This window comes from Dendroctonus ponderosae, unplaced genomic scaffold (genome assembly GCF_020466585.1).
Source record: "Dendroctonus ponderosae isolate FM_Combo_2020 unplaced genomic scaffold, Dpon_F_20191213v2 Dpon_F_20191213_4, whole genome shotgun sequence".
Classification (NCBI taxonomy): domain Eukaryota; kingdom Metazoa; phylum Arthropoda; class Insecta; order Coleoptera; family Curculionidae; genus Dendroctonus; species Dendroctonus ponderosae.
Window position 1 is genome coordinate 6794493 of NW_026018611.1, and position 27573 is coordinate 6822065.

Consider the following 27573-nt stretch of genomic DNA (forward strand, 5'->3'; position numbering starts at 1 on the left):
GACAAGCCTTGGCAACGTTGTTCCAAGGCCTGTATCTTAGTATTAATTAAAAAATCATACAAATGTTTAAAAAATAAACCTAGAAAGGTTTCAACAAATGACTTAAGAAACCAACGTGTTTAGACTTCGCAAAGCCAGTTTATTTTTTCGCTAATACATAAATAAAAACAAATATAGGGAAAAAACAGCAGAAACATTATCGAATCATGTCACCTAAGTTCGAGCGCGTAGACTAAATCCTGTTCCGCTAAATGGTTTGAATTCGTCATTTTCCGGGTTTTCGTTATTTTTGGGCTTCGCCGTTTGCCTTATGAATCGTAGCGTGCCAATTTGGTAGTCATAATCTGGTATTCCTCGCACATAAACTGGCTTAGAAGCTCCTTGATCTGCAAGATTTGTGGATAATACCTACGGTAATGCTAGTTTCTCGACGTTTCTTACCAGCAGATGATGAATCTTTGCGCTTTTTTCCATCGAGTCGATTGCCAGCTCCTTTAAATGCAACAAACCCAGACGGTTCAGGCATTAGATCAGAAGGATCGAGGACCATTTCTTCATCTCGCTTCTTAGGAACCTCAGGTTCTATTGAAAATAACATGCATAACAAATTTACTGAAGAAATAATAAAAATTGACCCACCTTGATAGCCAACAGGCGCAGCAAACTCCACATTCATATCACATTCTATAATACTAATTGCGTCTCCGGGTTTTGTTTCTAACACCAACAGCTCATAGACCTTTTGGTTGTATTGTACAGCGATTATGTCCCCTGAACAAATGGTTTCGAGTCATAAGTTAGGAATATTTGGCATAAAAGGGTCGCTTACCTTTGGTCAAACACGCAAAAGATCTCAGGCAATTTTCCAATACAGCTGTGGGGTTGGTGATATCAAGGAAGTCGGAGGATAAGGGCTGAAATCTTGAAAATGTGCCCACTGGAAGAGAAACACTCTCGATTTGCACTAAGTCTCCTTCGTCCAAATTCATATTGTGCATCATCTACAGAAACAGATATTTTTAAATAAACAACACTCAAATTGGGGCTAAAAACATGAGACAGGGCAAGTTCGATAGAGAGTATTTTCAGGTGTCTGCGAGTAACAAATATTTTCAATTCTATTAATAGACTTTCGCGAAAGCAATACATTTACGTTGCTGCTTATAACTTACCCACAATGGTAAGTAGATTTTTCCTTCGTCAGCAACAAACTCCAGAACACCACTATGTGTTTCCCTCTTACTCTTTTTGTTGGTAAGCTTGAACAACATTGGATAATTGATGTTGAGTCTTGTCAGCTTTTCCAGAGCACTTGGCGGCATTATAACTGCGATAATTAAGACTTATTACTGGAAACTGCATAATAATAGATAAACATGTACATACTCTTGCCTCCTCTTTCAACATCCTGCCTCTCGTTGCCTGGTAGCATGGCAACTGAAAAGCACTGGTAGGTGGCATCGAAGGGCCTTGGGATTTCAGGAAACATGTTAAATCCAAACTGAAACTAATTAAAATCCTGGTTAATTCTTTACATTTTGGGTTTAAAGTCAAACATTAAATGTTTGTCAAATAAACTAATCAAAGAACTAGAATTGTAAAGTATTGTACATACCATTTTGTGAATTTTGGGGAGGGACAACGTGGAAAAGAGTACAACAAAGTACAAATCATTCAAAATTGGAATAGCTATTTAATCAAATATTACTTTTAAATGAGCTTAGTTGTATTTGTTGGTTCACGAACATATGATTGTTGTCATTGTTGACAAGCAATGTCTACTCCTTTCCATTTTTAGATCTTTTGACTGGTAATCAACTAACTTCGCTGTTGTTTACAAGTTTGACAGGACAACACCCAAATGTTAAACGAAACCATACAATCTGGACTTTTCCGCTAAATTTAGAATTGTATTATTAGATTTGAGTACTTCGAGAAAAGTGAAGAAAATTCTTATGGGAAGCCGTATATATAAATCGTTCCTACTGGTCCACGTGCCAGAAACCTTAAAAGTAGCACAAGTGAATAACGACCTAACCTATACAACTGCATCTATTTTTGCGAAATTTTCTGTAATAGCTTTGAAATATGGATATAACAGAGTGTGAAAAATATAAAGAGCAAGGGAACGAAGCTTTTAAAAACAATCAATGGGACGAAGCGGTGAAACATTACACCAAGGCAATCAATAGTGTGAAAGGTGAACCCAAAGAATTGGCTATCTACTACAAAAATCGTTCGGCGGCCTATGTGAAACAGGAGAACTTCGAAAATGCCGTTAAGGACTGCGACAGAAGCCTTGAAATCTGTCCAAATGACCCTAAAGCACTATTTCGGAGATGTCAAGCCTTGGAATCTCTTGAGAGGTAACACCTAGCTCTTAGTAGCCGCCTTATTTGTCTACAAGTCTTTGATATTTAGCATTTGTTAGAGCGTTTGGCGAATAGAACCAAGGATCTATGAAGGGAGTTATTTTTGCGGCTATTGCTTATTAAATACATACATTTAAATGTAACTGGAATCCTCCCGAAATCTGGAGCTCTATTAGTCTCGCGAATTTTCATGCCATCCCCGACTGACTCAAAACTCACAAAGACTTCCTTTCTTAGGTTTGAAGAGGCATATAGAGATGCAACCCAAATATTCAAAGATGATCCCACCAATAAAGCTGTCCAACCCTATTTGCAGCGTCTTCATCGAATCGTTGAGGAAAGAGCAAGAATAAATTCGCAGACAAACAATAAATTGGAAAGCATGTTAAAGATAGTGTTTGACCCGAGTAATGACAAAGAAAAACGAGAAACTGCCATGACAAATTTACTGGTACTGGCGAAAGAGAACGCCGGTAGCGATCTGATGGTCAATAAGAGCCCCATAGTGCAAAAAATAAAAAATCTTCTTAAAATGGAAAAAAATCAAGTCCTGTATCTGACTGGAATTAGAATAATTGGCGAACTATGTAAACATTCTGAAGAAAAAACGAAAACAATATTAAAAGACGTTGGGATTCCATGGTTTTTGGAGATAATCGATTCGGAGAATAAGGAAGTTGTGAATGCTGCCCAGTATTGTTTACAGTGCATTCTCAATACTTTATCTGGCATGGAAAATAAGACAGATACAAAGCCCAAGCAGGAACTAGTAGATAAAAATAAATCTACCATTGACACGTTGCTCACTTGCCTGACTGTATCAATTAATAATCAGGCTATAACGGGGCTCGCACGGGATGCAATTATTGAACTACTAATCAGAAATATTCATTACAACACTCTGAGCTGGGCTGAGCAACTGGTGGAAAAAGGAGGAGTTAGAAAACTGTTGGATTGTGCCAGTGAATTGGAAGAGTATCATTACGAAAGTGCCATGAATATCACAGCATCTACCAGGTAACTATTCTAACAAATAAATAAATAAATCAAGCTACAATCAAATGAAACTTCCTAGGACGATTGCCGCCGTTTGTTTAGCCAGAGTTTATGAAAACATGTACTATGACAAAGCTAGAGACAATTTCCTAAACAAAATCCAAGAATTCATCAAAGACAAATTATTAACGCCCGACATTGAGAGCAAAGTGAGAGTAGTTGTTGCCATTACCGAACTTCTCAGGGGTCCTTTGGACTTAGGAAATTCGATAATTGGAAAAGAGGGCATCTTGGAAATGATTCTCGTTATGGCAAATACTGAAGATGATGAACTGCAGCAAAAAGTAAGACTAAAATGAAAACAATCCATGCTCTTGGAAACAATAGTTGATCTGATTGGGTTACAGGTCGCGTGTGAATGTTTAATAGCAGCCGCCAGCAAAGCAGATAAGGCTAAAAGTATAGTCTCACAAGGTGCTGATATATTGAAAAAACTGTACAAGTCTAAAAACGACCATATCAAAATCCGGGCTCTAGTCGGACTGTGCAAATTAGGTAAAGTTACATGAAATATTCCAACTTGGCCAATCCTTATCAATTAGTGTTTGCAATTACCAGGTAGTTCAGGTGGAAATGATGCAACAGTGAAACCATTCGCCGAAGGATCAACGGTGAAACTGGCCGAAGCTTGTCGAAGATTCCTACTTCATCCAGGAAAAGACAAAGATATTCGAAAATGGGCTGCCGAAGGACTTTCATATTTAACATTAGACGCAGAAGTGAAGGAGAAACTCATAGAGGACAAAGCTGCATTGAGAGCTCTGGTAGAGTTGGCTAAAAGTGGCGATCAAAGTGTGGTTTACGGTGTTGTCACCACTTTAGTCAATCTTTGCAATGCATATGAAAAACAAGAAGTTATACCCGAAATGGTGGAATTGGCAAAGTTTGCCAAACAACACATACCGGAAGAGCATGAGCTTGACGACCCGGACTTCATCACTAAGAGACTGATAGCCTTAGGCCAGGAAAATGTTACTACTGCTCTTGTAGCGCTGTCCAAAACTGAAAGTCCCAATTCCAGGGAATTGATCTCGAGGGTTTTTAATGCTTTGGCTTCAGAGCATGATTTAAGAGGAGTTATAGTGCAGCAAGGGGGTGTAAAGGTGTTAATTCAGTTGGCTTTAAATGGAACTGATAAGGTAATTTTTTCCAGTTGCTCCACTGAACTGGATTAATGTTAATTTTTCTAGGGCAAACGTCAAGCATCTCAAGCACTTGCTAGAATCGGCATCACCATGAATCCAGAAGTAGCCTTTACAGGCCAGAGGTCTTTAGAATGCATTAGGCCGATGATTTCCTTACTGCATCAAGACTGTACAGGCCTAGAAAACTTTGAGGCTCTAATGGCGCTCTGTAATATTGCCCAGATGGGTGAAACTGCCCGGCAAAGGATAGTGAAAGAAGGTGGCTTCTACAAAATAGAACACTACATGTATGAAGATCATGAATACATTTCAAGGGCTGCTGTGCAGTGCATGTGCAATTTGGTTCAGAGTGAAGATGTCGTAAAGACCTTTTATGAGTCGGAAAATGACAGAGTTAAATTTGTGGTGTCCTGTTGTTTGGATGAAGACCAAGATACAGCCATGGCGGCCAGTGGGATGCTGGCAGTCCTCACAGGCTACAGCGAGAAGTGCTGCCAGAAGGTGTTTGATTCAAAAAATTGGCTCGAAGCCATCCAGTGCTTACTGGCGAACAAAACGCCAAGTTTCCAATACAGGGGAGTGTGTATTGTGGCTAACATCGTCAATGCAAGTAAGGAATTGGCCAGTAAGCTGATGGAAAGCAATGTACTTGAAATATTAATGGCGTTGAAACTAGTCCCTGACGAGGATGGTAGCAGACAGAAAATCATCGAGGTTATTGAGCACACATTGAAAACCTGCCAAGGTTATGGGTTTATTAAAAATCCTAACGAATAGCTCAGGACTTTTTTAACTGTTAGTTGCAAGTCTTTTTGTCACGAAGCATTCGGGCGCCAGTACAGTGTAGGTTTATCTTAATTGTATTTATGGAACTATTATTAAAATTTATCGAAACAATTCCTTTGTTACTTTTCACTCACCCCAACATGACGGTAGGCTGGAAACGGATTGTTCGGTCGTTCAGGACGAGGTATTCTATCTCTTCTGGACATTGTTTTTAGCTTTTAATTAATCAAATCCAAATTGAGCAGGAAATAAATAACCAGAAACTACAAGCGTGATAGAATCTAAAGTCATTGAAACCCAACCTCAATGTTATATGTACACAGATCATAGATAAGGACAGAGACAAGTACTTGTCTCTGATAAGGAGCGTGTTAATAAACAATTGTATTCTTAAAGTGAGCCGAGACAAGGAAAGACTGACAGGCTCTTCCGCATGACGAAAGGAACGACTGCATAATCGCTCATAAAAACTTCTACCGGGGTGTACTGTACCTGTAACTTTTGTTTATAAATCCTCTAAAAAAAGAGTGGTCTTGTCTCTGTGTTAACCTTTATTGATTTAATGTGATTTGTTTGCAAACAGTTGTCAGTGTCGGTGATGTCCAATTAATACATATTACTTATTAAATTTTTGAAAAAAAGATAAACTACATCATAATCCATAAGCAAAAATGCCTATCGAAACATTGAGCAAAAAGCCGAGTAAAAAAATACTCACAGACATCCAGCATTGCGATTTTTCCAGTCTGCAAGCCCTAAAAGTGAAAGACCCCCATTTCCACTGGAGTTCAGTAATCTACGAGAAAACTGGGGATACAGCTTTGCATGTCGCTGCCAGGCTGGGGCATTTAACAGTAATCGACTATCTGCTTGAAGAATATGCCCCTCAAACGGTAGATGTAAGAAATCAGAACGACAAAACCCCTTTGCATGAAGCTGCACAGTTTGGACAGTGGGAAAGTGTAGTAAAACTGTTGTCTTATGGCGCTGAGGTAAATGCATTGAGGAGGGGCGATTGGACACCGCTAATGTTGGCTTGCACCAAAATACAACCAGTTATTAACTTGAAAATCGTTAAACTCCTCGTTGAGAAAGGGGCGTATATAAATATGCCCAACAAAGATGGGTGGACGTGTGTTCACATTTTGGCTAGAGAAGGCGGAGTGGATGTTCTCCATTATTTAATTAATCAAGGCTTAAATGTATGTGAGATAAATACTGTTGGGGATTGTAAAGTAAATGCGTGCGTTGGCATTACTTGCTGTAGGTTTGCCCAAAAACCAAAAATGGAAGGACTGCTTTGCACATAGCAGCATTGCATGGAAATATTGAAATCCTAGATATGGTTCTAGAGCACTTGGATATAAACTCAAAAGATAGTTGTGGGAATACTGCATTACATGAGGGTTTACTAGGACAACATGTTCATGTAGCCAAGCATTTGGTTTCAAGAGGCGCGAGCACTGATTGCCGAAATAACAGCGACTTCAGGTAGCAACTATCCACGTCAGAATTTCATCCATTTTAAATTTGCAATTTTAGTGTTTTACATTTAGCAGCCAGCCAAAACAATTGTGAAGTTATGGACTATGTACTGAGAGAATTGAGCTTTGAAATTAACTGCCAGAATAGTAATGGTTGGAGTGCCCTACATTGTGCAGCCAGAAAGCGAAACGAAAAGGTTTTCTGTTATTTGAAAAATATGGGCGCTGATTTGGCACTTAAAGACCGATTTGGTAGAACTGCTTTGGACTATTTCACGGAAGTTAAAGCGTGAATCCTTTTTGTCGATTTATTTATTTTACCTGGAAAATTACCTAGCAATATCCCAATTTCTACTGAAAAAACCAGACCTGTGACCAAGTTTTTATAAAACTCTCAGCATATTTAGAATGAATGGTCTTATAAAGTTTGCGAAGCTTTCCAGTTTCTCCTTGTTTTAGTTGGAAAGATGTGATTTTGAAAGCGGGAATCATCAATTTTGAGATGGATCAAACCGGCAAAACTGAGGATTCAGGGCTATTTCCAGAGCTAGTTCTATGAAACTTAGCATATTTAGAGTGAATCGTGGCTTCTGAAGCTGATTAAAAGCTACTTGTTTTAATTTGAAAGCTTTGAATTTGTAAATACGATAAAAGAGCAGCGTTTGAAGACTGGAAACATCAATTTAGAGATCCACGTTTTTAAGCTGGTAAAGTTCAGAATTCGGAGTGGTTTTTGTGCTCTTTGTAGCTGATCTCATGCTTTATTTTTTGTTGTCCTTTTAATACGATTCTGATTTTGTTCTTTTTTCAATACTAAATTTCTATCGATATGATTCTTGCTTATTTTTTCTACCTTGTGATGTCATTACATTGATGCTTTCCATAGCGGCGACGCAACGCATTATATTCACCGCAACACTGTACATCCTTGTCTTGAGTTTTAAGGTTAGTTATTGCAGTCAAAAAATAATAATAAAATAATTGCAGAAAGGGGTACAAGATGAGTTACTTCGGTGTTGATCGAGTTTTTACCCTTTTGCGAACGATAAAGCAGTACGGCGGCATTAGGCAGTCGTTTTTGAAAATATTTAGGTAAATTTCTGTTATGCAATATGCAGCTGCTGGGGCACTATACAAAAACAATTCTACTTCCAGAATGGATTCCCTAAGGCCTGGAGTAGTCGTTGGCGTTGATAAATTTGGGAATAAGTACTTTGAAAATAATTATTACTTTTATGGTAGAAATCGCTGGGTAGAATATGCCCCTCAATATGGTAAGCGCTAATTGATTGTTAGGACAATTGGATATTTAAAAGGCTATTTAAGGCATGGATTATGATGGCAGCCAAGTACCCGTTGAATGGTTTGGGTGGTTGCATTACAAAACCGATTTATTGCCATCGCAAGACCCTAGTAGGCCTAAGTATAAGTGGATGCTGGAGCACACTCCAAATCTAACTGGTACTCCTAGGCAATATATGCCTTATTCGACTACTCAATCAACAGTGCAACCCTGGGTGCCACCTCCAAAAAAGTAATTTTGTTTATGCAAATAGACAAAGCGGCTTGAAACCCCGTTTGTAAATAGTTAAAAGGAAGTAGTCAAACTGTTCTTCATTTTTGGTTGGATTATTGTTGATTAACAAGCACTTCAGTGATTAATTAAATTTATTTCAATTTCCAAGTTATCCAGTCACATTTTACTTTCCTTAAATCACTAGAATCAATAACTATCAGTGTGACTATAATCTCCCGTATATTATTAGTTGTGATATACGTAATGACGACACTTAACTTAAAATGGATTTCGTTTGGCTTTCATTTACTGGATTTCCATATTTTGTATTTCATCTTCCTTCAAATTTTCTAATTCAAAATTGTCTACTACATACTGCTGCAAGTATCCTTCGTCCATCTCATCCAAATCAACTATCTGTTCAATTTCTTCATCCTGGAAAATTGCCTCTTGTTGATCATCTTGACTGTTGTTATCGTTAGACTCAGTTTCATTCGACGGACCGTTTTCTAGAACATTTGTTTCTGGATCTACATGAGTCGACAGTACATGTCTAGTGAGTGATGATATGTAGTGGTAACAGCAGCTGCATATCGCACACCTAAAATATTGCTATATAGCTTGTTTACTTGAGAAACAGTGCTTAACACGACTCACTGATATATAGCGCCTTCCTCTTTGTGAATTTCAACGTGCCTTTGCATATTCGAATGTCTAGAAAATTGCTTCTTGCAAATGTGGCAAGTATATCCTTTCTTATTATTAGATGGTTGATTATTATCCCCTTTCTCATCTTCCATTGATGATTCCAATGCCTGTGGCATCTCGGAATCCGAATGCGTCATCAAGTGCGTATTTCTTTCTGCCACACTCGACAATCTAAAATTCTATTGGTTATTCATTGCCTCTAATTCTAGTCAACTCACTTTAGTTTACATATGGGGCACATGTTCATCTTATAATGCATGTCCATATGATTTTGCAATTGTTGTGATGTTGTAAAACTCTGATTGCACTCCACGCAACCATGCATTGATTTGTTTTCCAAAACATCTTTAGGAGCCTCTACAGATTTCATTTCAACTGGATCACTAACGTTTTCTGGTCTGCAAAAAATATTTGCGAATTGAATTTTTTTCTTCTTTTAAGAGTTGCACATTCTTCAATCTGTTATTCTGTATTAGATTGTAAGCACAAACGTTCCTATAAACGTCGGTCCTGAAAGGCTTCGTTTATGATACAAGACGATAAAAGTTAATGTTGCGGTTTATTAGTGACCGTGATGGGAATTACTAAATGATGCTTATCTGTTTGTTTATCGGTCAATAGATAGGTGGCAAAAAATAAAACTATTTTTTTTGGCTCAAGAAAATCAGTTAATTACCGAAATATGTTATTGCAAAACAAATAATTGTATTTTTTCAACAACAGCGAGTCGATATGGGTGGCACGAAAAAAATGTATTTTTAACTCAGTTATTTCTTTTTTTAATCTCGATCAATTTTATTAAAATAAACATCCCTTAAATGCTTGTCGCACGATTCATCGCTATCTAAGATGCAATTTTAGATTGTTGCTATTCTTCGAGAACGGCGCTTTTTCTATAAGTGCTTAAACAAATTAAGAGTTCGATTTTTTAAATAAAAATTAAGTTTAATCGTCCTAGATGCTCTCAACTGCACCTTTCCGGACCTATGTTTATGTAAAGTTTTATGTTTAAAATTTAACGTACAACATTTTGAAATATGTATGTCCATAAACTCATGTAGCATCCTGTATATTCTATGTACTCACTGAAGGGCTGGTGGACAACTCAAAGAATGCATTTTCAATAGGGCGCTGGTTCTAAATGCTTTAGTACAGCCTTTACATTGCAACAATGCGGGTGGGTTTAGAATCACTTTTGTTGTTTGTTGCCCTTCTAGATTGGTGGTTATTTGAATAGTTATATTTGCAAACCTGAAATTGTGATTATTAAATTGTTTTTTCGTGCAAAAATATGACGGTTTTAAGTAAATCTGGTATCATTTTCTGCATGTGTGTGGTTGAAATGTAGCCGTTGCAAATATAGGGGAAATTATCTTACTTTTTCATCTTAGTGGCGTTTTTCAAAGTAGTCTCCAAGCTATATTCATTTAAAATTGTCTCTTTTGAGTTACTGTCCGAAATAAAATTCCATGATTCCGAAAAGCTGTCTTGTGTCTCGTTCACTGTAAATTCTCTAACCATACAACCGCTGCAGTAGGATATCGATTTCGAGTATTTGCAAGAGTCATGGTCATAGACTTTTTGCATGATCTAAAGAAAAGTCACAAACTACAAGCATAAAATAACAGTTCCTTTTTTGTAATTAGCGGCCCACCTTAACTATAATCGTTTTGTTCTCTAATTTTTTGACTACGCTCTCCAAATTCATCAATCCAGACAGAGTCTTTGCAATGAAATTAAAACTTTCGTCGTCTTTTGATATCATTTTTTTCTGAACAATTATTTTTGATTGCTCACTGGATTTCGCTGAAACGTCTGTGTTATCACTTTGACCATTTTCCTTGTGTGTTTGATCGTCGGTTTGTGGCGATTTGGAATCTTTTACTATTGTACTACATACACGACTGGGCAGTGGGGTAGTTGCACGTATTTGATTGCTATTAGTGCGCATTTTAGAAGGATTTTTAAGTAACTGTACCTGTGTTTCCACATTTACATTTTTTATGCCTGAATCTGGATTGGCTACATTTATGTCTTGATCTAATTGCTCTGAAATAGTTAAATAAATGGGGTTTTGTGTTGAGGATTTATTTAAACGATTCTGAATGATTGATTACCTTGTTTAGTTGCAGACGTTAAACGATTGGGAACTTTTAAGGTAGAATTTGATTTGGATGTTGCTATTTTATCTGGCCTTTTCTTACTATTAACCGAATCTATTGCCTGCAATATATTTATTTCAGTCTGAGACAGGAAGCAGTGCAATTTTATTACCTCTTTCCTAGAATGTTCTAATGAATCATTAGTTATTCCAGACATTTGTGAGTTTTTCTGTTTTGCAGTTGGGTAAGTTTTGCAGTTGGTTAAAGGGGTCATCCTTTCTTTCTTAGTTCCCAAATCCACAGGTTTTTTCTTCACATTGATAATTTTTCCAACAATAGTTTTCCCTTCAGCGGTTTGTCCGATTGTGATTTTTGTGTTGATGAGCTTTCTGAGATTCGAAAAGCTTGGTGAGGTTTTTGTTTTGTTGGCATCGCTTTGACTACTAGTCTGGGTATAACTTCTTGTTCGCGTTACAGATTTATCAGTTTTTCGCGACACTGGAAAAGCCTGATCTGCTTTCATACTTTGCCCTATAAATAGTTTGGGGTAATAATGTTGATACATGCTTCGAGTATTTCACCTTTAATGGAGCCAACATCAAGTGAATCGACACTGTTGGAATTTGACTTTTGACCCAATGTACTTTGAGCGTTTCTCTCCTCCGCACTTTCCTCCATGCTAAAAGAAGTTATCGAGCCATTTATACCTTGGACATGCAACTGCCCATCCTTTAGAAATGCATATCGGCAACTGAAACAGTTTTTCATAAAATTGTGTTTTATAATTTCACGGTACGTACTTTCCATTTTCTGTACTAGGGACGTCCGCCTGCTCTATCAATAAGTGCTCCAGGTCAATGCAACCATCAATTTCCTGCAAAATCTGATCAGTTTCTAGTTTCGTCAATTGCATGGCTTCGTTATATTCCACAGTATCAAGCTCTGCTATTTGATATTGAGGATGCAGGGGCAAAATGCTATTGGGGTTTTGAATATACACTACATGTTGGTCAGGATCTTGATTCATTGAACTATCATTTTGAACGAAGTGAACAACACTTTCATTGTCGCTTTGGTTGTTTTGCGAATTTATCAGTTCTAATATTTGGTTTCCTTGTTCCGCTGATATCACGACTTCTTCTATAACAGAATATTGTTGTAATCTAATGAGTTGAATGAAAGAAACTGATATCGGTATTAAACTGGCATTTCAAAATATCTGATAACACTAGCAACTATTGAATCACTGTTTTGGTTGCTTTACGCTAAAGTTAATTATAATAGCTGAATTTCTTGCCCACTGGAAACGGGTTGAATGGGTGAATTGGGTCTGTTGTGTGAGTTACAGAAATCGCCCGTTATTGTCGAATTACATAATTTAAGAGCACCCTTAAATTACCATCGTGGATGTTTTGAAAAGGCATTAAAGGGTTGCAGTAAGTTTGTTATTAAATGTGGACAAGGTGAACATTTTAAATAGCAAGACTTGTATATATAGAAAACAGACGGAAACTGTTGTGCAGCAGTTTTGATATTATAGAAACAGTACATAGAGTAACAGAGATTTTAAGGAAGTGTCTATAGCGCAGGAATGCTGTAGGTATATATGTTTATTCTTAAACAAAGTGTTAACGTCGAACTTCAGGGAGTTAAGTAGTTATATTTTTTAAATTTGAATGTTTCTCCCTTGTGGTCCTTGCGTTGTCCTTAACCCATGATTTTATTGCAATGCCTTGCGCCTTTCTCCTCAATTTTCTTGATTTTGATCAGGTATTACTGGATGATTAATCCACCACACTTTAATGTGATTTTAATACCTGTGGCATCGTCAATGGAATATTGACTTAAATCTTCCTCATTGTGCAAAATCAGAGGTTGTCCATCTGCAGTCACGACAGCCCCATTCACTATCACAGCCCTTGTTTCATCTTCAATCATCAACTGTAAGTGTACTCATTATATTCCTCATCAATAGGCTCATCTGCGGCTGAGGCAAACATGTTTCTTACATTCACTATATTGTACTGAGGATGGTTCTCTAAATTAATTTCAGGATCATGATAAACATAGTGGGTTTCGCCAACTTCCATTCCATCTAAGACAATTTCACCGAAATCTCCCTCATTGTTTCCATTTGATTCCATTTTGGCTCACCAACATGAGATATTTTAAGCCAACGACTGGAATTGGTAAAAAGCAGCTAAAATTCGCGTAAAAAGCACAAAAGCCGGATCAAAAACTCGAATAGATGGAGACCGCGAAAAGTTCAATTTTTGGATGATTTGAATTTCAATCGGTAAACTGTTCCCAGTCGGTAGCATCAAACGAAAAGGGCTCTGTCGGTAACACTACATTTCCCATGTGCAAATCAAATGACTGGCATTACTATGCGCCATCTTTGTTTATTAGTGTGACGTCATTGACGCTACACCGGGCTGTTCTAACTTTACATCAGATTTTAATAATTTTTGGAGTAAAACTATTGTTTTTTTATCAACAAACTGAAATAATTTAGGGCCCTGGTAAGGATATTTAACATATCTGAATGAAAAATAATTTATTTAATACGTGATACAATTAATCAGGCAACATAAAAATGTGTATGTACATTTGGAACTCGGTAGGTACCTTCGGCTATTCATGTCTTCGACCGCTTTTACCTTTGCCTGTTAACATAAAAAAAAATCGAATCAATATGAAAGTAACGGAACAGAACGGGTTATTTGCTGTGCAGTTAAATCCGCACTATTAAATAAAATTGCAAACGTTATTCGATCTGTAATAAAACAACGTTACTCTTGAATTAGTATCTATTTAACAGATCACAGCACAGGGGCAAATTATCTGAGTTTGGTTGCCAAATAACAAAGTCTGACAAAATCCCACAACTCTTAACATCTCTGAGGCTGCATAAGCAAGACAGTAACACTTTGCTTTCTGCAACCTACCCTTGCCTTCACATTTTAAATAGTGTAATTATGCTTTTCAGGCATACTTATTTACAGTAGAGTATAAAATTTATTTTAGTCGTCTAAAACATGTTAAAACCACAATTAAAATTGTTTTCTTACGCTGGATTGTAATGTCCCAGATCTGATAATCTGTCTTTGTTGTTCCAAAGGGCGTAAAGTACTGAGGCTCCTAGTCCGATTGCGCCACCCATTCCACATCTTTTCAGTCCAGCTGAAATGCCGATTTATTCAGTATCAGTAACTTGGTTATTTTTCCTTGTCTGCTTACCTGTGCTTTTGTATAGTAGGCCAGTTGCTGTTGCAGCTGTGATAGTATTTAGATCATCGTCTGTACCCCTTGCCCATGATAAAAACACCCCAAAAGCTGAGTAAATGACCGCTACTGATCCAAATGTGTTTGCTGTCGCACTCCCATTCTTCATAACGTGATTTAATAATCTACAATTATTTCATAGTACATTCTCGATATAATCCACAGCCCTTGATCTTACTGTGTTCTCCTCAATTTTCCAGTTTGCCCGGCCAAAGTAGCAGCTTTAAGACCATTGTAGAATCCAGAAACCCCTCCTAATCCAGCCCCAATCATGCACGAGCCTCCAATTTGTCCGAAGGCCAGCTCAAATCGGCCCCTTTGCTTGCTGCCACCATCCAGAAATATAAACTCAGGCTGAGCTTGAGGAATGTAGCCAGGATCGAAGTTTAAGTATGGCGAGGCAAACGGCTTAAACTGTCCTGCAATGTTATATAAGGTTAGGTATCACACTAATATTAGCTATTTACCGGTTAATCCACCGCCTGCTGAGCCATATGAATTGTTTTGGGAATTCGCATCGTCATTTTCGTTTAAGGAGCTCATTTTTAAGATTTTTGGGGGGTTTCAAAGGGCACACGGTCGACAATTTTGTTCGCTATTTTTTACTTGCGATAAGAGACATTGACAATCTGCATTTACCAAAGCCACAGAATAGTTGCATTATAGAAGAGAAGGCTTAGCCAGTTGAAACTGTGCCTAAAAACTTCTAAGTTATAATTTGGAGCAGGTAATAACTTGAAATGATCACAGTGTAGAGTTTTCAAGCTGTAAAAACTTCACTCGAATGGAACCGAATCATAATTTTTACCATTTTAGTAAATATTGACCTAAAAATCAACCAGAGACAAGAAATAATTATCGCTTGTCTCTGCTCACAGCATCTTCACTTCTTCTTTCTTTATCTTCATCTTTAGAAGACATTTCAATCTGAATAACGATTCAGATATTTAAATTAAGAAAATTCAATTTTAATGCTAAAGCGAGCAATTCGGTAAATGAGAGTTTAGTAGCATAAAAGGGATATACAATACTTTAAAGTGGTTACGTGTTTTTTTCAAAATAAACCGTAATAAGAACAGATGCAAATTATAAATAATAAAAAAATAATTAAAGGTGGTTGTATTATTAGTTTTAATGGCCATTGTGAGTAACTGGGTTTTATGGGATCAAACATGACTATTTTAAATTATAATTATGGGTAATATCTTCATTATGAAACATTTCGGTTATTTTAAATCGAGACCCTATAAAAGTATAGAAGTGCATTTATTTATTTCTATTAACTAATTAATTTTATCCAAATTTAACGTTGATAATTTATTATATGGCCGTTACTGTCTAATTGCTTTTGTACATTCTATTCAAAAAATATTTTATTACTAGTATTAAATTGTGGAACGCGCCTCAAGTGGATATGTGTCATGCACGTCACATGTAAATCACTACGTTAAATGTCAGAACATTTGGTGCTACAGTAAAATAACAATTTATTTTAAAACCTCCTTAATGCCTGGAATAAATATTTTTCGTGAACACAGGAATGAGTTACGTCCACACCAAGATGAACTAATGGAATTAACTTATTTAGCCGGTATTCACATGAATAAAGACGTATTCAGGTAAGCTTTTAACGATTTTTCAGACGTTCGTTTCAACTAAGTGTTCGTAACGAGCCGATCCTGGAGCAGTTCAACATAGCAAAATATAACAGTAATTGAATCTGCAAACATCAAAATGTTTTAGGTGTTTGGTAGATTTGCTAAACATGGGTGTCAGTCCAAATGCGATTTTTAAGCTATTGAAGAACTTGAAGAGGAAACTGGACCCGAACAAGTCCAAAAAATCTCATAGATCGCAAAGGAGTTGTGGGGCGAAGCAGAAATAATATAATAAAAAAATAATTAATATTTAATGCAACAGAATAGAAACCCAAAAACAAAAACACAATTTGTATTTAAGTGTTTGGAAAATTAAAATGCTCAAAATAAAAGTATGCTCTGATTGTTTTCGCGGTTGAAAAAATAAAAAATGTTTTACTGAATTGGAAAACTCGTTTTATATCCTGTTCTTGAACTTTGTTACTTCAATTTTTATTTCAACGGCCAATTCGTGCAATAAAAAAAATGAAGGTAACAATTGTTTCGGGACCTCTGGTTCCATAGGTAAAAACCTGTCTTTTGACAGGTGATGTTCCAAACATCGGAATTTCTGCAGTTGTGCGCCTAAGAATCAAAACATTTCAATTTCGAGTAATTGCACCGAATTAGAAACAATTCTGTTATTTTTCCGTATATTTTCCGCGATTTATTTTTATTAACTGCGACAATAACAATGTCTGTATTGGAGGAGGATGTGGAGCTACGAGATTTAATGACTCAAACTTTGGAGAAAAACGGATGTTTGGCCAAAATTAGGGTAATAACTTTCAATTCACGCAACGTTGTTTTTGTTTCTATACTTAAAATCCTCAATTTCCTTTAGGCTGAACTGAGAGCCAGTGTTTTCCTTGCCCTCGAAGAAGACATTAAGGTAGACTTGCACTACAATAATTTCCTTATCAACTAATATTACTATGCATTTAAATCGTAGTTAAACAAGCAGCAACCACTACAGAATTTGCGTGTCCAGTCCTACCTTGAAACTCCCGAGGGAAGAGCCATGTTTTATCTAGTCGGGGAATTTTTGGAGTTTTTCAACCTTCAATTTACCCTTTCGGTTTATGAGTCGGAGTCATACATGAATGCTGTTGGCCATTATCAAGAAAAACGAAAACTTGCCAAAGAGTTAGGTCTGGATGTTATGGAAGAATCCACAGTTCCTCTATTGCAACAAGTATTAAAACTTGCTCAAAGCAAAAGCAATGTTCTAGATATCAATTTAAATTTAAATGGAACCCCAAATGGTAGCTATAAAGAGGAGTCATCGAATGCAGATAGTATTTATAGGAAGACTGATGTTAACTGCAGCAAGTCAAGTGCGGAAATGCAAACTAGTAACGACAATATGGTAAGTGGCAAATTTAATGCAACTTTTGATGTAAACAGTCCAAGACTCACCGATGTATTGAATAAAGAGAACCCGCTAACAACTGGGGATAGTTACGATAATTCAGATATTCTGAAGTATTTGCAATGCAATAAAAAAAATGAACTAAACGGGAAACTAAACGACACCTACATAAAAAGCCCCACAATATGCGAAAATTTGCCTAATAATGATACTAAAGCCTCGATTGATATTAGCATACCGTTACATAAAGGCTTAAAAGATATAAAGGAGGACGACACATATGAAGATACTAGTTCCATAGCAGAAGATAGTGAAGCTTCAGAAAAGCCCGTTAGTTCGAATATATCTATAGAATCTGTGCCTTTAAAAAGTCCATCCATGAGTGAAAACGTGTCTCAAAAAATGAACAACTCTAAATCGATGGTGGATAAATCAAAACTAGGTCAAAAACATAAGGCTAGTTTAAATTCTCTGTCAGATCTTCCACCTTTACAGTTAAACATATCTCGCAAAAATAATGATATCTTGCCATCTTTGTACAATAAAGATTAAATTGTTTCGTCACACATAGGTGATGGGTTCAAAATGGTCTGTTTAGTATGGGGACCTATGACAAATCTCGAAATTTACTTCTTGGTTTTTTTAAGATTCATTTTGGTGCTGCATCATATATTTCATGTAAATTTACGTCAATCATTGAAACTACGGCTTAAATACTGACCACTTGACTAGAAACTATTTATGTGCTCATATAATTCGAGTTAAAACATAGGGCCCAGTTTAAACAGCGATTCCTGTATAAAGGGTGTTTCAGAGTAAAAGTAACAAAAGCTTTAAAAAAATTCTGCTCAGCAAAATACGAAAATTACTGTTTGCATGATACAGTGCGTTGAGTGTTAAAAAACTGGGTTTTTATTAAGAGCTTAGAAACGCTTTAGCCCGATTAGTAAAATTCAGATAAATCCACTAAAATATGTCTTATGATCTTTTTCTGTTTCTATTCGTTTTCGAGAAAAAATTACAATACTCGATACGTTTCTAAACTGCATAAGAAAGACTAACACTTTTTGGGAACTTACTGGAAAATGTATAGAAATTTGTTAATTATTTCTTTGTTTTTCTTGTTGACGTTAACAATTTCTAAGTCTTTTTTCTGTAGCTTTTATATTTATGTTATTTATATGTGGCTTCATTCTTTGGTTATCTCACATGTAAGAAATGTCGATTTTTCATTTTCCATGACAAGAATGGCGAAAACATCGAGCCACGTTTTTTATAATTTTTTTAAAACTGCGTTACTATTTTAATTAAAACTTCGTCCTTTTCTTTAGTCACATTTGCTCTCTTGCTTTAAATGGAATTTATTGATTAATATTATCTAAATTTTCTGGTGCAATAATCCCATTTTTTTCAATTTAAGACATTTTCTTAGGGATTAGTTGAAGTTGAAGCTGTTTATTTCTATTTCCATCTTTTGAGTGACTTGTTTTTATCATGATAATTTTTATCTAAAAACCTGAAGCAGGATTCTTTAGATCGAATCATCAAGCACGTCATTGTACTGTTTTGTTAACAACTGTGATTTTAGAAGAACCTAAAAACTTCAATTCTGCTAAAATCGTGTAACAGTCGGAATAGAACTTTCCTAACGCCGGAGATTTGTAATCGATTATATTAAATTGGCCAATAAGAATACGAACCTAATGGAATTATAAAGGATTTATAAATAAATGTTAATATTTTCTTGTTCCGCCAAGCACATGATAACATTTTCTCACCAGTTTCGATCATTTCAGAAACATGTAAAATAAACACCTCGAAATATCGTGACATCACTGATCTTCGGTCCGTGGAATAAAACGCTTTAAAAGTTGAAATCTTTAGGCAGTGATTGTTTGCTGCAAAACCATGGTTGTCTAGCATGCATTCGGCTTAGTTAGAGCTAAACCTTTATCGTGTGCTGGAGTTTAAATGCAGGTTTAGAAGAACTTATGTGGTCAGTGTTCTGGTCTCTTAAATTCATCACCTGTATTCATGTAAAGAGTTAAAATGTCGATTAACACCATTAGTCTTAAAAAATTAAATTTTTGTAAATGTTACTTGACTTTCTCCACCCATTCCTTCATTTGCTTTAATAAACCGAAAACATTTTATTCAGCTCATGTAAGACTCAAAAGAAAATCATATGGCCGTAATTTATAATTTGCTGAGCTTAGCGTCTCTTATGCTTTTGGATTTTCAAATCTGCAACACCCCCTATATATTTTGTTAAGTGACTGATTGAAAAGGGGTTGATTGATTAATATTTTTTAACTGCTTATTAAATCTGTGAAAGAACTAGTGGCATGAAGCAGGTATCAATGTTTCAGTTGTCCAGTTTTATACTGTCTGGTTTGGCAAACAGCGATAAGTAAAAATAAAAGGAAAGTAAAACTAACTTTTCATTGAATGTTGTTTACCAGATTAGAGTATAGGATAATATAGGCCAACTTTCAAGTTTATAAATTGCTCAAATCAAGTTTACAATACTCCCGCCTAGGTAATTACATTAGTAAATATTTTGTATGTTTATATATTTACTTTGCTATTGCTTAGAAGTGCCTTATAAATAAATGCAGAATAACTATTTTCTGAAGTATCATCAATAAGTGAGTGTCTTTAGGAGCATAGCATGATTCCTAAAGTTGACTTTGGTAGTATGTACTTAAATGGACAGTGATTTCTTCGTCAAATTACATAATTTATTTAAAACATGATGAAAAATTCGACATACATTTTATTTCAATATCAGTTATTTTTTACTACACACGATCGCTTTAGAAAAATTGTGCCATAGCTCTAATACATTCCTCCAGTTTTCAGTACTTAGTAACCGATTAATCATCCAAGATTTAGATGTATGTATAATTTGTGTGCCTTAAAAAGTTGTGATTTTTTGTATTAAAAACGTGTAACTTATTCATAATAAATATTTCGTTGGATTCATATTAATTTTATTTTGAAAATTCATTTCTGTTTACGTGAATTTTATTAAAATAAGCCGACATACTCAAAATGTTTAATTCACTGCTATAAATGTGTCATCATTTTAACAAATAATCCATAGGCAAATGGTAAAAACGCCCATATATACAAAAACAATCTGTAGACTAACTAGACTAAAGAACACATGCTTGATGACTATTCAGATTTTTATTACATGTTCGTTCTTTCACGCTGGATTCGCATACCGTATGTTCTTGAAACGAGATTCCATGAGTCCATATATCGGTCCATACACATTGCTACACATTTCTAAAAAAATAATTCCAACGTTTCAAATTTTCTTATACTGCTAGAAATTTTCTGCCCATTCCGACTTCAGGGTTTGCAGTCGTACTTTGAACTTTTGTTCAACTAACACCGGATTATAATTACCTGTTCTGAACTATCCAGAGATGTGCCTGGTTTTGATATACACTTTTTAAAGCACTTTTCAGTCATTTTCTGCAAAAGTTCGAAGCTTAAGTGACAAGACTTGTACTCTCAATGAAACTTACTGTGAGGAGTTCTTGGGCATTTGCAACTGCTATTTGTTGTTTAACTTGATCCATGAGTTCCCCCTTTTGGGCTCCAGTTAAATTTGCCACACTGTCCATAATGTAGATTTAATTTCGGATTGTCTTAACTTTAGCCGTGAGTTTAGGATTTGAGGTTATCTGTKTAGAAGGTTAGGTTATGTAAATCGCAGGAGTATGTTCACAGTTCACAGAAAATTTYACTGAGGCGTTTGCGGTATAAATTTCGTGACGTCAGTCGCGAGTGGCTACGTTTGACGATTTTCATTCATATTTGTGTGATAATTAAAATGTACCTACATTTAACCCATGAAGATCATTCCGGAGACTATTGTAAAGGTAAAAAGCATTCTAGCTATATTTATTCCTATCAGCATGAGAGTTCAAATGTCTATCAGCATGAGATTTTCATTCATATTTCTGTGATAATTCAAATAAAAATGTACMTAAATTTAACCYATGAAGMTCATTCCGGAGACTATTGTMAAAGYAAAACGTATTCTAACTATATSTATGCCTATCAGCATSAGAGTTCAAAAGTAGSTAGTTTTGTACRTCATTTRGKCCAGATAGTCAATTGTTTAAAGATTGATAGTAGAGACTGKGTGGCTTTCGCTCCGTARGTTTTTCAAAAKATTTCKRATTTTTRCTACTTCTGCGCGTAAYCTTGCTTATTTTYCASTAAAGGAAGTTTCCKTTTACCGTTTATTGCATTTTGCCAGTCGTAAGTGTAATTTTCACAACATAAACGCGATTTTTCAAATTATAAAGAATCTGACTTTCAATGTGGTTGAATGAATGTTAATGATGAAGGTTAATGAATCTGACGGTTGTGGCGTTCAAATTGACWTGCGCCGACTTTTTACTATGAGTGAATATTTCCGACTTTAAAGTGTCTTCTTCGAACTTCAAAGATCTTTGAAGTTTACTTTGTTSTTTTGAGGACTACGACGGTGGAAATGGAGACGGAAATTTGCAGCTTTAAAGGTAAGTGTTATTTTTCAAATTTTTARTTGTTGGGTTTAAACTTGGTACTTGAAGGCCTTAAAATAACTCACAATGGTGAACACTKACTACAGAATAMGCATTTGGAACGATTTCTCGAACGTGTAGTCTKGCAATTCTCCTACACCTTGTCAATGATACATTTTCTGGACAAACATTTGCAGCTGAGCAGTTTTTAAGTGGAATTATTATTTTACCAGATTCGCCTTTTTGGCCAGGAATGGGCGCATGTTTAATTGAGTTTTTATTGTCTGTTTAAACCTACTTTACTTAGCTAAATTGGTCAACTTTGGCTTATTTAAGTAATTAATACAGCATTGTTTTAAACACAGGTGGACAGGAAGATTCACTGATTGTAATTAATTGAGGGAGCCAGACATAGTTATACATTTTTTTCGAAAAACAACAAAATACTGTATAAAATCGCACTCGCTTTCGATGACGGTTTTGCATGCTTGTCTGAAAAATATCACAATAACCATTTGCAGTAATCTTATCAGGCAATTAAATTGTACTCAATATTTAAGAGGTACGTTAGGTTAGGTAAAAAGTACTCAATATTTAAGAAGAAAAGATGTATATGCTAGAGAGGGAAGCACTAAAATGAAGTATCATTCATTTAAAAAGATTAACTAGTTCAATATTACTATTCCACCAGAAAAACTAGCTTGTCTGGATTTTTTCCTCATCGACTTCAAATGAGAACTTAATTTTTAACCCGCTGTGAGCATTGGAGGCAAATTCAGCGTTTCAATTTGCGAATACATTATCCTCATTTCACTTCCTGGTCTGAATGGTTCTGGCAAAAAACCACTGATTAGCAAGTTCACTGTCAGTGCGGTTATTCCTCCAACCTGCTGGATTCTCCCTCATTGCGGCATGCGTAACGTTCTGTTTCGGTTTGAAAACATGTGGATGGCAACCAGACTCAATCGTGCGTCTCCAACCTAGGATGGATCCTCCGGTCTCCTATTCTCCAACAAGCGCGGAAAATAGTTGTTGAATATTGCTCGTATTGTTGACGAAATTTTTACGCATCTTAATTGGAGATAAAGTGAATAACAACGTGAAATTTACACAATATACTTCGCTGTTATCACGTTCACAAGTAGATTTTTTTATAAGTGCAAAACTTAGTTGAAGGGAATTAGTGCAAATTGTTTCCAAAAACGCCAGTGTAGCGAACATGATTCAAACTGCTACTTTTAATGAAAATTAGTTATTGAAACCGAGTTAAAGATACCTTGACTTTGGTAAGTACGTAATTATTTGCAAAGTCTACAGAATGGAATGTTTTTCTTAATATTTTAAAATCTGCTTTTTATCACGATGTCAATGAAGCTGCACTTTCGTCTCTCAAAAATGCACAAAGGATTTATTTCAACTCGCAATAATGCATTTTTAGCTACTAAATTAACGTAACTAACTTTTAGCATTTTTTTTATTCTGAGATTGGATGCAAATTTTATTTTTTCACCGAAAATATCGAATCTTCCTTGAAATCTGGAAAAATGGTTTAATTTATTAAGAAAATTGAAATAAACAAAAAGATTAATACTCTGTAATGATCTACCCTTCTTTAACGCAAATTTGGTTAAATTTATTATTTTGCTCTGTAATTTTAAAATTATGTTTCATATTTTATTTCGCTCATATTTTAACTTCAATTAAAAAAAACCTTGAACGGATAATAAAGGCGCATGTTTTTCCACACTAATATATTTTTTAGTTTTACTCAAGTATGAGCAATTATTTTCAATTTTTCAGAGTATTTCCTATGATTGGCTTCTTCATCTTCTTCTGAGTTGTCTTCCTTGAAAGCACCGCTTTGAATAAATAAATCAAAAGCCTTTTAATTGTTCCAGAAACTTAAAGTAATTGGGAAACGTCCGAATTGCTTAAGGTTAAAAAATGCAAATTTAAGCAATTAATTTCGGGTTTAAACGGATCATTTTGAACCATACATTCCCACGTAGAATAGTACGTAATAGAACGTAGATTCACGACTTCATACAGGGTGTTATTAATATTTTATGAGTGATTTTAAGAAGAAAATTTTATATTAGTATACGTCCTGAACTGATTCCCTATCAATATACAGGGGGTTGAAATTTAAATAAGAAAACGTATTTTGTAAATAACTTTTTGTAATTTTCTCATAATTTTTTAAGTGTGGCAATGGTATTTACAGAAATGAGGCTCCAATTTTTCAATGTACCTATAGACTAAAATTATTTAGCACACTAACGTCTCAGAGGAAGGCGTGTCCATATTTTTCAAAAGAAAATGTGTGTTATTGATTTTTTTAAGTTTGTAATTTTTCGGGTTAAGCAACTGAAAATATAAATTTTTTGTCGGTTGCCGGTTTGCGGTTTTTTATATTTTGCTTCGTTTTTGAGGTAAAAAATAAAACCCACTTTCATGTTCATGGGATAATATGAAAAAAAAACTTATAATATTCAGCAATAAAAATTTCACCAAATTCCTATTGGTTTTTCACATTTAAATGTGTAAAATAGTGTTTTTGATTAGTTTCAAAATTACTCAGAGAATCACCTCTTGAAGTTTGGCGACGTAGTTAAATAATAAGAATAATGAAAAATCATTAAGGAGCACCCTGTATATATCTTGGTAAACTCGCTCATTTTTACATTAAATTGTCTGTTGACTCAAAGCACTTTTATATATACGGGGTCGAAACTGGTTGAAAAAATTATGTCAGCACATCGGAATAATTTTTCCAAGATTATATAATTAATTTATGTACTTTATTATGAAGTTAACAAACCATGAAAAACTATTTTTTTAATGTTACTCGTAAAATCGAAAATTTAATTTAAGTAATACATTGAAGCTCATAGATATATTTATTTTATTAATGTTTTCTTCTTTATTTCAATATTTCAACCGTTAATTTAACCATTTCAGATGATTCTTGAATTGCAAACCCTCAGAATCACAGCCGAGTAGAAGTGTGAAAAAAACCTGTTAATTTTTAATTTTTTTCGTGTGAACGCTTTTTGTCAATCGACAATTTTTTCTACAATAGTTATAGTAATAAACGTAGCGTATTACTAGCCTACATAATATGGGGTGAATATTTACATCCGAAACTCAAGTCAAGAGTGATTTCCCTATGAACACATATGATGAGCATTTAAGTTTAAATTTATTCTATAACCAACATCAGCTTTTTCAAAAATCAACAAATGCGTAAATGTAGTAGAGCTGGATGCAAAATTTACCCTTTTGAGATATGGTTTTTTATACAAATTTCTAACGTATAGGAAAAGCTTCAACCAATTTTGCTATTCTAATTTCCATTATTTACTTCGGTGATTTACTCACTAGAAACCCTATGACCTATTGATTGACATATTTCATTAATCCTTATTTGCACTCTCTATCTAATCCAGGTTTAACGAATCAATTCATATGTAACTAATTGCACGATTTTCAAAATCTCAGATCAAATAAGCCATACGGTGCGTAGTCATATTAAATATATTATAAAATATGTGAACATATTTTATAAAACTAAATTACATTTCGTAACTACAAATATGTACAAGCCACCTAGATTGCCTGATTTAACTGCTTTTAAGTTTCACCTTCAAGAATTTATATATTCAAGACTGGAACGACTGGTCTTTAGCCGATATTTCTCAAAACATTAACGTTCTCAATCTGGTATTGTAAGAGTTGAAGCATCAGATCAGTGAATGACTAACAGTTTTTAAAGTGTATATATTTGTCTTTATTTGTAGGAAAAATTCCAACTGATTCAAAATATATTGAGCCTTTTTCCAATGATGCATACAGCTCTAATCATTTTTTTTTCACCCACTTTGTTGCTGTCAACCGTAAGATATTCTGGACACATTTTGCGTGTAGACATAATTAAATTACATTTTGATAATATTATCCTATGCAAGCTGTGGACTTTTAGGTACATAATACTCAAGCGTACGCTTATGAATTACCCCAATCAATCATTTTAAGGCCAGACTACCCAAATATGGATACCAATTATAGTAAAACGGTCTATTAGTATAACTAAATAGTATGCAGTGCAGAGCTCTTTGAAATATTTAAGTTTCTCGACTGTATTTATGGATGAAAACTGCACATCATTTTTTTTAAGTAAAGCAAAATGTGAATTAACATGCAGCAAAACTTTTAAAAGTTTGAGGAACTTCTCTTTGCATGAATTTTATTTGTTTGAGTTAGGCGTTGGAGACGAAAAAACGAAATGCAAATTTTGTAGTCATCACCTTTATAAGCCCCCAAAAAATGATTTACTAGGTGAAAACAAGGAAAATGTCAATAAAAAACTCACAAACTCCAAAAATATTCTTGAAACTGTGTATTTGCATCCATATCTTTTCAAGCAATAACTCAAATTCGAGATCTGGTGCAGAACTTGACGTTGAAATGTAAATATTAGATTTTTTGGGAGGAATGTATTTATGTGAAAAACATGTAGGTGTGCGGACTGTGTGGGTTAAATGAATCTTAAACGATCCGAGTATTCCAGGATATTAATCCTGGTCGAATTATTTCATCTGCTTGTACTAAGATTTCCAATAGAATTTTATTACAAGCGTTAATAAGGAAGGCAACTATAATATTACCGACAACAAATTAAATCAATTTAAATCTCTAATTGCTTACAATTAAAAAGAACAAACAAGTAAGTGGTACTTGTTTGGCATGTACTATACTTACACACGTGTAATGTGTTTAGAGAATTAGATACGTGTAATTACAGTGTGGTTGTAAAACTTTAACTTTGTACTTTTAATCGCTTGTGTGATGAAATATAAATCAATCGGTTTCTAAACTGAAAATAGTCGAACTGGAATGTAGAAAAATTCGTCATTAAAAGCGGATATCGAATCGGACACAAGTAAAGTACATTTGGTGTTAATATTACTAAAAGGTTTTTGACCGTGTTGTGACTTAAAAAAAGGCAAAACAGAGCTACTGATTCAATCAGGTTTTGACGGGTTTCTATTAATCTGCGTTTTCCTGGAAATATTGAAGATTTGTATTTTTTAGGATGCCATTTGAAGACATTTGTGAATCTTTATAATTTATCAGTTCTTTTTTAATATCGTGTAATTTATTATTATATTTTTTCAAGGGAAGAGTTGATGGAGTTTCTCAGAAGCTCATTCGCTGTTGTTTCATAATTAAATTAGTGTTAATAAAAAGAGAAAAAGTTGACTGTTATTTAGCAGATAAGCAAATGAATGACTCGGTAATAGATCTAAAATTAAAAAATGACTGTACAGAACTCATCACCCACCAAATGAATTGCATTTTTATCAACCCGCCCTTCTTCCCACATGTGGGGTGGATTAATTAATTAATTAAAAGGATTTCCCATGTCAAGCATATTTAAATGAATGCCATATCCAAAAATAAAAAACGAATATTTTTGGCAGTAAAATGGGTGCAGGAAAAGCCTCAATATTTACGGGAAAATGTAGCAAATTAGACCCGGACTCAGTCACTCTGATGTAATGTTTTAGCGATAGAACGC

The 27573-nt window shown here is 34.9% G+C and overlaps 9 protein-coding genes across 15 annotated transcripts in view; 5 read left to right on the forward strand and 4 right to left on the reverse strand.

The window, feature by feature from the left end:
• Positions 1-118: 118 nt before the first annotated feature.
• LOC109537042 (ubiquitin fusion degradation protein 1 homolog) lies at positions 119-5686 on the reverse strand. 4 transcript variants are annotated; one of them, XM_019903558.2, is made up of 7 exons: positions 5494-5686; positions 1387-1507; positions 1173-1327; positions 830-1001; positions 640-771; positions 442-582; positions 119-386 (listed from the first exon to the last, which is right to left on the reverse strand). In XM_019903558.2, exons 1-7 carry the CDS (start codon positions 5563-5565, stop codon positions 214-216), a joined length of 966 nt encoding a protein of 321 aa, XP_019759117.1. In that variant the 5' UTR covers positions 5566-5686; the 3' UTR covers positions 119-213. The 4 variants fall into 4 exon arrangements, with proteins under 4 accessions (XP_019759117.1, XP_019759118.1, XP_019759119.1 ...); XM_019903559.2 differs by having other exon boundaries at positions 1387-1501; positions 5494-5680; XM_019903560.2 differs by lacking the exon at positions 5494-5686 and adding an exon at positions 1616-1784.
• On the forward strand, positions 1840-5470 carry LOC109537037 (protein unc-45 homolog B). The gene is made up of 6 exons (XM_019903554.2): positions 1840-2366; positions 2610-3389; positions 3448-3712; positions 3776-3923; positions 3987-4567; positions 4619-5470. Exons 1-6 carry the CDS (start codon positions 2089-2091, stop codon positions 5348-5350), a joined length of 2784 nt encoding a protein of 927 aa, XP_019759113.2. The 5' UTR covers positions 1840-2088; the 3' UTR covers positions 5351-5470.
• Positions 5687-5718: 32 nt separating the features above from the next.
• On the forward strand, positions 5719-7676 carry LOC109537043 (ankyrin repeat domain-containing protein 16). Of its 2 annotated transcripts, XM_048666073.1 has the most exons (4): positions 5719-6561; positions 6627-6850; positions 6902-7040; positions 7303-7676. In XM_048666073.1, exons 1-4 carry the CDS (start codon positions 6031-6033, stop codon positions 7342-7344), a joined length of 936 nt encoding a protein of 311 aa, XP_048522030.1. In that variant the 5' UTR covers positions 5719-6030; the 3' UTR covers positions 7345-7676. The 2 variants fall into 2 exon arrangements, with proteins under 2 accessions (XP_048522030.1, XP_019759122.2); XM_019903563.2 differs by lacking the exon at positions 7303-7676 and having other exon boundaries at positions 6902-7142.
• LOC109537045 (probable NADH dehydrogenase [ubiquinone] 1 alpha subcomplex subunit 12) lies at positions 7442-8531 on the forward strand. The gene is made up of 3 exons (XM_019903566.2): positions 7442-7935; positions 7999-8117; positions 8170-8531. Exons 1-3 carry the CDS (start codon positions 7844-7846, stop codon positions 8379-8381), a joined length of 423 nt encoding a protein of 140 aa, XP_019759125.2. The 5' UTR covers positions 7442-7843; the 3' UTR covers positions 8382-8531.
• On the reverse strand, positions 8494-13554 carry LOC109537038. Its single transcript, XM_019903555.2, has 12 exons — positions 13179-13554; positions 12987-13110; positions 11970-12309; positions 11751-11920; positions 11342-11700; positions 11185-11290; positions 10722-11116; positions 10446-10657; positions 10154-10318; positions 9286-9465; positions 9017-9238; positions 8494-8960 (listed from the first exon to the last, which is right to left on the reverse strand). Exons 1-12 carry the CDS (start codon positions 13311-13313, stop codon positions 8666-8668), a joined length of 2703 nt encoding a protein of 900 aa, XP_019759114.2. The 5' UTR covers positions 13314-13554; the 3' UTR covers positions 8494-8665.
• Positions 13555-13711: 157 nt separating this feature from the next.
• On the reverse strand, positions 13712-15238 carry LOC109537044 (mitochondrial import inner membrane translocase subunit Tim23). 2 transcript variants are annotated; one of them, XM_019903564.2, is made up of 5 exons: positions 14922-15238; positions 14633-14873; positions 14410-14579; positions 14241-14352; positions 13712-13835 (listed from the first exon to the last, which is right to left on the reverse strand). In XM_019903564.2, exons 1-5 carry the CDS (start codon positions 14995-14997, stop codon positions 13826-13828), a joined length of 609 nt encoding a protein of 202 aa, XP_019759123.2. In that variant the 5' UTR covers positions 14998-15238; the 3' UTR covers positions 13712-13825. The 2 variants fall into 2 exon arrangements, with proteins under 2 accessions (XP_019759123.2, XP_019759124.2); XM_019903565.2 differs by lacking the exon at positions 13712-13835 and having other exon boundaries at positions 13966-14352.
• Positions 15239-16596: 1358 nt separating this feature from the next.
• LOC109537040 (centrosomal protein 43) lies at positions 16597-20446 on the forward strand. The gene is made up of 3 exons (XM_019903557.2): positions 16597-16869; positions 16936-16983; positions 17044-20446. Exons 1-3 carry the CDS (start codon positions 16786-16788, stop codon positions 18013-18015), a joined length of 1104 nt encoding a protein of 367 aa, XP_019759116.2. The 5' UTR covers positions 16597-16785; the 3' UTR covers positions 18016-20446.
• Positions 20447-20507: 61 nt separating this feature from the next.
• LOC109537046 (mitochondrial import inner membrane translocase subunit Tim13) lies at positions 20508-21231 on the reverse strand. Its single transcript, XM_019903567.2, has 3 exons — positions 21003-21231; positions 20881-20949; positions 20508-20757 (listed from the first exon to the last, which is right to left on the reverse strand). The coding sequence occupies exons 1-3, from the start codon at positions 21099-21101 to the stop codon at positions 20659-20661; spliced, it is 267 nt and encodes an 88-aa protein (XP_019759126.1). The 5' UTR covers positions 21102-21231; the 3' UTR covers positions 20508-20658.
• A 613-nt stretch (positions 21232-21844) lies between these two features.
• The window catches only part of LOC109537036 (G-protein coupled receptor dmsr-1), a 39454-nt gene continuing 33725 nt past the window's right edge, over positions 21845-27573 (forward strand). Inside the window, exon 1 of one of the 2 annotated variants that reach the window (XM_048666076.1) lies at positions 21845-22007. The gene's annotated coding sequence lies outside the window, so the exon portion shown is untranslated. Of the gene's footprint in view, positions 22008-22836; positions 23279-27573 lie in introns of those variants that run through there. The other variant, XM_048666075.1, reaches the window with a different exon arrangement.